The sequence below is a fragment of the Nilaparvata lugens genome, chromosome 2 (genome assembly GCF_014356525.2).
Source record: "Nilaparvata lugens isolate BPH chromosome 2, ASM1435652v1, whole genome shotgun sequence".
Classification (NCBI taxonomy): Eukaryota; Metazoa; Arthropoda; class Insecta; order Hemiptera; family Delphacidae; genus Nilaparvata; species Nilaparvata lugens.
Genome location: NC_052505.1, coordinates 73,851,832 through 73,861,236, shown reverse-complemented (window position 1 = coordinate 73,861,236; position 9,405 = coordinate 73,851,832). Strand labels below are relative to the sequence as shown.

General features: G+C 32.0%; 1 protein-coding gene across 5 annotated transcripts; it reads left to right on the top strand.

Annotated features, from left to right (window-relative positions):
* Positions 1-523: 523 nt before the first annotated feature.
* Positions 524-9,269, top strand: LOC111045152 (venom allergen 5.02-like). 5 transcript variants are annotated; one of them, XM_039421716.1, is made up of 7 exons: positions 524-825; positions 1,896-2,089; positions 2,854-2,935; positions 3,779-3,951; positions 7,557-7,630; positions 7,997-8,097; positions 8,838-9,269. In XM_039421716.1, coding segments are annotated over exons 1-7 (765 nt in total). In that variant the 5' UTR covers positions 524-686; the 3' UTR covers positions 8,840-9,269. The 5 variants fall into 5 exon arrangements, with proteins under 5 accessions (XP_039277650.1, XP_039277649.1, XP_039277647.1 ...); XM_039421715.1 differs by having other exon boundaries at positions 7,997-8,100; positions 8,840-9,269; XM_039421713.1 differs by having other exon boundaries at positions 7,557-7,654; positions 8,838-9,263.
* The last annotated feature ends 136 nt before the right edge of the window (positions 9,270-9,405 follow it).

The following is a 9,405-nucleotide window of genomic DNA, read 5'->3' as shown; positions in this document are numbered from 1 at the left end:
TGATATGTTTTTCTTTTGAATAACATTTCCTCAGAATAATTATTGGATATCGAAAAATGAGTAAGAATTCAATATCAAAATGTATAGGAGAACGTCTTCTTTCCATTCGTGTCTGGATTAATTTCATCCGACAAATAGTTATTTCTTAATTTATTATTAAGTTCATAATGTCAAGACATTCCGTGCAGAAAACATGAAATTTTCAACATGTTAGAAACTTTTTTGTTTCAAAAGATGCGAGTGAGTGGTGAAAGCGACAAAGTTTTTCAGGAAAAGTTAGAATTCTTTTTCCAATTATTGTCAAAAGTAGTCAGAAGAACGTTTTTTGGCATCTCAGTATAAACTCATTATACAGTATAATATGATGAATCATCAAAGGAATAAGGAGGAAAAGAATGTTTTGTGCTATAGTTTGTGGCTTTCTACAACTAGGATGAGTAGCCTATGTGGTTTGAGAATGATAAGATAAAACTTCAAGATTTCGAAATATATGCAGGCTACGATCAACACAGTAGTTATTTACCCTACCAGCATGCACTATTGATAACCTTTTCTCTTCTGCTTCAACTATTTTCTGATCATTGAACAAACATTCAGAAAACAAGTAGTAGGCTACTGTTTATACTGGTAGAGGAAAGTATCTATAAGTTGTATACCGGATAATATTATTTTGCAAAACATGCAATATGGTTTTATCAACGATATTTTACTCTCGCCTGCTGTTTGTGATGTCCATAGTCATAGCCGTCACATTGACTATAATAAGTAAGATTGTCATGGACAAATTGTTCGGTCCTCAATATTATACTAATGAGAGTCAAGGTAAGCTATCACTTTCTTCAATTTCACAAACATTTACAGATCTGAGTATAATCCGAATATGGACACTATTTTTGCACAATCAGCGGTAAAATATAAATTCTAAGATTGCTCATATAAACCAGTGGACTTAGAAGGGAATATAGCTCTCTATATTCAATGTTTTTTTATAGAGAATAAGGAATTCACTGGAAAAAAATGGATTGTTGAACTAAAATTAAAACATTAAAAAAAGGAAATTCAAAGATACCTGTGAATACATTTTTCAACAAATTATTATTTTTATCATAAGAAAGACCAACGGAATCAAATAGAACTAAAAATTAATTTATATGAGTACCTATAGCTCTCTTTAAATAATATGATATTATGGTTTTTCTATTTTGGAAGCACATTTTGAATATGATCCTTGATTTTCAAAGTTCTCATAATTGAATCTTATTATTTCAAGTTGAACTGCTCTCTATCACCTTGAAGAGTATTATTGTGGCTCGTCATCTCGTCACTTTTTATCTTGAAAGGTACACCGACGCCTTCGACGAGGTTTAAATAATTTCTCGAAGTTTCATTTGTCTGTGGAAATAGTCCAATTATTCTATGCAGTTGAATCCTGAATCTAGCAAATATGGAATTGAATATAATAGTTTTGCTTCACCAGTAGCGAAGCAACAGCTTTGCATATGAAGCAATAAGCACAGGCATTTGTCACTGACTTTGAGATTGTTGAAATCAGGATTGATATAGAAAAATACACATTTCCAATGATAAATTTATAAATCCTATAGAAGAAAAAAAACATTCAAATTATGGAGAAGGGAAAGAAAGATATCACAAAAGGTATAAGATATGAGTATAATGTGTTCACCCGATCATGAAATAAAATGATTAACGGCTTAAGTATTTTTGATATCTACCGTACTACTAAGAAGTTCAATTATGGAGAATTTACTAGTACCCTCATATTATTGTATTTCAAAAAGGACTGTGTTCTATCAGGTTCCATTTCGGATTATGATTAAGAGTAGTGTCCAAAATAAATTAATATGAGGGTACTATTATAATATCGATGATTTTTCCAGGTAACACAAATGTACAGAATAGTTCAGAAACCGTTTGTAAGGGCCATACAAGTTGTATAGAGGATAATGACTCACAACAAGGAGAGAAAAATAACCAGAGAATAATTGTCAATACCCACAACAGATTGAGAGCAACAGTTGCACTTGGTCAGCTTGAGAGTCAGCCACCAGCTCAAAACATGCAGTTGATGGTGGGTCAAAGTCAAAAATTTTTTTCACTGAATAGCATTTAAAATAGGTAGGTACCTATCTTTGGCCCACGATAAGAGTAGCAAGAAGAGTGAGCTGATGTTTCCTCCAACTTAAACAAATTATCGATCATCGTTTTCAAGAAATGTACGGTAAGTTATGCCTATATATTTTGCTAAGCCAGATGGTAGAGGGGTAAGTTATCTCATAGATTTCGCTCCTCATGGCATATTATTGCGTACAAGACTTTGATTTCTGGTTTAATTTTAATTTCTTCCAATATTTTTCATATGGAATGAATAATATATGACATGAAATAATGCATATAAAAATGGAGTATAATAAAATATTCATGAGAATTTGAGAATGAATATTCTGCAAAATATAGGAAGTCCAATTATTTCAATCCAAACAAATGGAATAGTATCATGGTACCAAACAATTTTTTTTATATTGTAGGTAATGACTACCATAAAAGTGGAATGAGAGCTTGGAAAATAAAAAGAAATGCTAGTGCAACTGCTTTAGTTTCTATTATTTTCCTCCTCTCATGAAGGTACATCAAAAATGAATATTGTACTGCTATGTTGAACCGTAGTATATATGGTACCGTACATGGAATGGAATATCCTTTTTCCTTAATAAATAAGCAATAATATATAAAAAAGATTGATAAAAACCAGGATGGATGCTCTTCAACTGTATCACAGAATATCATTCAAGGTATTCCAAGATTGCTATTTTTCTAACAATGAGACATTTTCAGAATTGGGATAGCAAACTAGCTTCAAGAGCACAGTTTTGGGCCGACCAACACATGTTTAAGCACGATGATGATAGGGGCGAAAGTGAGTGCATTTTCCTAAGTTATTATAGAATCTAAACTCATAATGAATTCCTCAAATTTCAATTTTATATCATGAAAGTTGTTTTAGTAGTCAATCCAAATTCATATATGAAAATTAAAACTAATATAATATATTATATTAAACCATATTAAGGTACTCTGTAATTCATTTATTATACTCTTATCGATACAATGTCGTGAAGAGAATTATAGAACATTGCAAGAAAAACTTATAATAGGCTTTTTCAAGTTGAATAAAAATATTGAGTTTGTTGAAATGTTCAATTATAGGCCTACGATACAGTACGGTAGGTCTTATATATTAGATCCGTAGTCCTATCTGAAAGAGGAAACATATATTGACTTTCCCACAAATAGTCTACAAATCATAACTTAAGCTTATATGATTCATACTTATTCTGCTCATAGTAAAATTGGAATGCTCCACGTTTTTTTCTCAGAATCAGAAAGATATATAGATGAAGGATTATGTGTTAGCTTGAAAATAAATGTAGGCTAATATATATATATATATATATATATATATATATATATATATACTTTATGTTATATACATTCAAAATTGAAACGTCTTCGGGATAAGTTACAATATAATAAAAGTGTTTCTAATGAGTTATACTGTATATATGATATTGGAGAGATCTGGCATACTAGTTCTGAAAAAATCTTATGAAAACGATACAAATATTCTCCAGTATTTTGTAGGCAACATGAATTCGTGGAGAAGTGACAGAAGAATATTCTTTATGTTATAGCTACTCGGTTTCCCACATCATGTCATTACACAAGAATAGAATACCTATCCTACGTTTTTAACTTCCAGATATTGGTCAAAACATGTATATTGTTCATTATGGAGGTCCACATACCAAACGGCATCATAACTTCACTAAAGTCATAATAAGCTGGTATGGAGAGCATGTCTTCTACAGATATAAAAAGCTTCAGAAAGGAGACTCCAACGATCGGCGAACTCAAACAGGTCATTTTACTCAGGTATGTATCAAAATCCATCATCCAACCTAAAAAGTGAATTATGGCCCAAATCATATCAGTCTGAACCTTGACAGTCCTACTCTTCAAGAAAACTAATTAGGCATAGGCAGTTTAGTGGATATGTAGCCTATCCAGTGTAGCATATCCAGTGTAGCCTATCCAGTGTAGCCTATCCAGTGTAGCCTATCCAGTGTAGCCTATCCAGTGTAGCCTATCCAGTGTAGCCTATCCAGTGTAGCCTATCCAGTGTAGCCTATCCAGTGTAGCCTATCCAGTGTAGCCTATCCAGTGTAGCCTATCCAGTGTAGCCTATCCAGTGTAGCCTATCCAGTGTAGCCTAGACGGTGTAGCTATATACCGGGGACGCAGAACAATATCGCACGCCTCCAGTGGCGGCGCTAAGGGCTTAGGGGCCCCCCGCGAGAATTTTTGTGGGCCCCTTTATACAGTATTTTTTACACCTTTTTCACATTTCTACCTAACATTGTTTTCGATGTTTTCTTCAGTTTTTGTTTTTTATTTCTGAACTTTTCTCTTTTGTGCACCACTTAAATAAGTTTCGTCTGTTCTCCATTTCACTAACAGTAGAAATAAAAGTAATAATACAGACACAGTAATTACTTTCACTAGATGACTCCTAAGTAGAACCTGTGCTAAAATGAAATAAAACATGGAACTATACCGATTTTTATAAATTTCGCGACGCGTACAGGCTAGCTAGACTGCTAGATTCAAACTGACTAATTGCCCATTGAAATTGATCAGTGTATTGCCACCACCGTTACTGTAAGTAAGTCTGTATTACTGTAAAAGTCCCTAGTTTGTATGCTATGTTTTGATTGTTTGCATTTTCTTATCTTCTCTCGGCCGTTGAATGACTCATTTCACTGGAAACAATAACAATAGGAAAGGAGCCAACTACTGACAATTTGTATTTCATTACCTTTTAGATGGAGACTGATCTATTCATATAATTTATATAGTGATAGTAGCTATGTAAATAGTTATAATATTTGGAACTTATTTAACAATTTTACTTTTGATACACTCTATGGTTCTTGATTTACATAAAAAAATGATTAAAACTCTTCATTTTTTTCCTAACTTGGGGCCCCCCGCGCCGCGGGGTCTGCGGGGCCCTTATCGCCGCCACTGCACGCCTCCTACCTACATGGCTGGGCTCTGTAGTCTATATTATATACAGGAAAGATCTATCTATCAGATAGCACGAAATTATGGGAAGATGGCACAAGTTTTTCACGAAATTCACTCACTTATATGCTATATTTTCTCTATTTCTCTACTCAGTAATAATAGAGAGTCCCACCGCCACAAAAGGTGGGCTGAGCTTGCTAGGCTCATATCTGTGCTTATAGATTCTGCTATTCTTTACATGGAAAAAATAAAGGTGTAAACTACAAATTATTATTATTTCTCAAGACTATTGGTTATTTTTTGCACCGGCTACAGTGCGCAAAATCGGCTTCTCAAGTATCAATTCACTTCTCAACCTTTCAAATAACTAGCATACTTTAATAGGCCTTCTCGTAGAAAAGTAGGCCTATCAAAGAAAATAGGAAGATATTGTCCGTACCACCTACCACGCACAGACAAGACGATAATATTGGCTGCTTAATAATAATAATTCGGTGACTGAATATTGATACTCTCAAGGTCACGGAAGAAGATGCTATTATAGTTCCTAATATTCCCACTAGATGGCACGGCATTGTCATTGGCATACACAGTGTGAATGAGTAGCCAAATCCAGTAGGCCTACTCCTAAACGATTTGAATACAGTGGTGTTTTTAAAATATATTTTCCATATAATGACATTGAAAATATCTGGCCTATTGATGTTATGAAAAACCATAAAGTAGTATTTGCATGAATAGTGAGTGATCTGTTCACACAAGAGACTAGAATAACAGAAGCAAGTTGGCAATAAGAGCAGATTCCGATTGAAAATTGATATTAATTAAGTTTGTAGCGTGAATGTTGATGTTGTGGAACTTTTCCATAATTGAATAGACTTGAAACGTTTTCAAAAATCCACTTTAATTAAATAAAAATTAATATTTTACATGAGCATGCTTTCGTGAGTGCTCACACATGTGTGTTTAATTTTTTAATTTTTATTTAATTAAAGTGGATTTTTGACAACGTTTCAAGTCCATTCGAAAATTTATATTTTTAAGTTTCTATCCATTCAATTGTATCCCTATTATTGGTTATTCCTTAGTAACAAATTTTCAAATTATTTACTATATAGGACTGAACCTAACTGCTAGAAATTCATTGTGTGACTAATGTTTAAAATGAGCATCACTTATGCCGTGCTACCAATTTCTCCTAATTCGGTTGGATAGCATTGTCTCACCTATTAACCTAAGGAAATTTATCGGCTCCAACGTAATAGATTCTTGATAAACTATGAATGGATCTATCGCCTATGAATGAGAAATCCAATTTTCAGAGCAAATGAACTTATAATCTTCAGATGAATTTTGGCAAAATACTACACAAATACACAAAGAACAATATCTTACAAGCCTAAGCATCTAGTCACTACGAGCTAATTACTTATCCAGATTATAGTTGAAAAACAGTGGCTATTGGCTTGTATACACAAATAACAATATATAGACAAAATAGAACACTATAAACTGTTTAAAACTCAATTTAAAACATTAATAAATTCACTTAAACAGAAAATTATTTAGAGAGCACAAAATTACAACACACATCAGCCAGCCATGTTTCAGAGAGAAGCACAGGAAAAGCAAAGCTACAAGGAAGCTTCGTCATCAGAACAAAACCACATCTCAAAATCAGTGATGACTTCATGACACGTCAACAACAAAATTATAAATTGCAAGTTTAGAATTCACATTTTATATTTGTTCTCAATAAAACTTTATTTTGAAACTATTATTTTAAATTTTTATATATCATTTCGATTTAAATAAACCATTTATCTATTAATTCTGTCAACCCAGCCTCGGTGACACCATGGAACAATGCAACAATCATTTACGATAAAAAATTCTCAGTCAAAAAGTTTGTCTGTATATCGATGACTCTGATATTTACTATAAAGTTTCATAGATCTCGAATTGAAGATTCGATTCCAATCGAGAAAAATGTAATATTACACTTATTATTTGAACATTACATCAACTCATGTTCAAGTTAAGGTTTTGAATAACGGTAATCTAACATCTATATCTTCACTAGCAACGTATTTCAGAATGAGTGATATTTTTTCCCAAGCAATATAGGCTCACCTATTTTCTGAGATTTTCAGAAATCTTTCTGGCTTTCTTTAAAAATTATTAATTCAAAGCTCTTGGCTCTTGGTCTCATCCGCATTTCTGGGGAGTTCTTCTCTGAACAAGGTTTTATATAAGGAACTATTCAACTAAAAATGGTTCTTCCTTTTGTTTTGAGTTCTATATAGCACTATTAGGACGAATTTACACCATCTGGGATACTGTAGATTGTGTAATCTATTAATGATTTGCAATTTATTTGGAATAAGTCCCACACTTGTTTTTGGAGTACCGTACATTATAAAAAATAAATACCTATGTCTGTTCTGAAGGTGGTGTGGGCCAACACCAACAAAGTTGGATGTGGATTTGCCAGCTTTTTAGAGAATAAACAAGACCAGATTCTGTACGTGTGCAATTATGCACCATCGTGAGTACAAAATTATAATAAAATAGATCCTCCAATTTCATTATTTTCAAAATATGAGTAGAAATAAGTGTGGAAAGCTTTCATTACTTTACAGTAAGTAGTGAGCAGTTTCTTATTATTTTCATGATAGCCTACTTGATACAATATTTTCTATTATTACTAGAATATTAATTTCTCTTCACTCATAGGTTCAATATTTATGATATTTTCCACGAGTTACATTACAAAAATGAAATACACATTTCTTTAGATTTATAAAATGTAAAAAAATTGAATTTGACTTTTTATACTGTGATACTTTTCCAAATAATAACATAGAATTTTCTCAATTTCAATTTACAGAGGTAATTATAAAGAAGAGTATCCGTACATCAAAGGTGAACCTGATTGCAAAGCGCATGGAATGATGAACAGTAATATAAAAGGACTTTGTACGAATTCATAAGGTGGGTGGCAAAATAAATATAACTTATTATTTTAGTAATTTTCAACAAGGCTTTCATTTTATGAAAGACGTAACAAAACAAATGATGAAAATGAATGAAGCAATAATAATTTGAAAGCAACCATAGATCTACATTTTTGTATTTTATAGAGAGCTTTGTGGAAAAAAATGATTTATTATTCAAATCTCTATTCCACTTGATAAAAGATAAAAGTGCAATTTTGTTGCATGAATATATTAATATTTCACTCACAATCTGGTATGTGAATCCTTTTTCCCAAATCAAGGCTCTAGAAAAGCAATAATTGCAAAAACTAAGAATGAGTGGAAAATAATAACCTAAAGATATCGCTACGACAATGCCAACACCATCAAGATGATAAAATTATATGGAAGTGGACTAGTAGTAGCTAGAAAGAAGAAAAACGCAGATAACAAATTTCAGTACTGTAAATTATTATTTTCTTCCTTTTTTGTCTCTGAAGAGTGTTTGAAAGATTGTTAATCATATTATTATGATTCAAAAATGATGAAAACACAAACCTGCACACTTTAACCCGATCAACTTATTCAACATTCTGTTTGTTCAAATGTGTTTTTTATCATTTCCTTTAAAAAACGTATTTTTGGTATTTACCATGTATCATCTTGACTCTTGACTTGAATCATAGAGTCATTCCAAAGTATATTCGAAATTTCCTGCTTTATTACTTATCCTTTTCAAATTTAATTTTCTACAGGCTTCAAATCTCGCATGACACAAATTGGGATTTGGGAACATATTTGTGATCAACTCCAGATAAAGAATAGAGGATGCAGATCAGGCTCAAGGATGTTCTCAATTCATACTATTCTTGCATGTTTAATAAATGCCATGATATTATATGGATCGATGTATTTCTATAATTATTTTCAGCTTTGGCCTCAAATTTATCTATTTATTTTTATTTATTACAATATTACAAAAAGTAACATTAGGTACACATAATGCAAGCTCTTTAGAGCATGACCGCATATGGGAGTATCGAATGTAAATAACATATAAATTATTATGAATTACATGTGATAGTAAAATGGAATATTAAGAAAAAAATATATATTTATTTAGCGTACTATGAGTGACTCAATTCCACAGTAGGCTCTACTGTACATAATATGTACCGTAGTAATAATCCTTTAAACTACTCAAATTCAAATTCAAATTCAAAAACTTTATTGTTTCTTCCAAAACCAATACATTCAAGAATTTCACTTGAACAGCAAAAATACAAAAAAACAATCACCTGCAAGGAAAATCCTGTGCGCA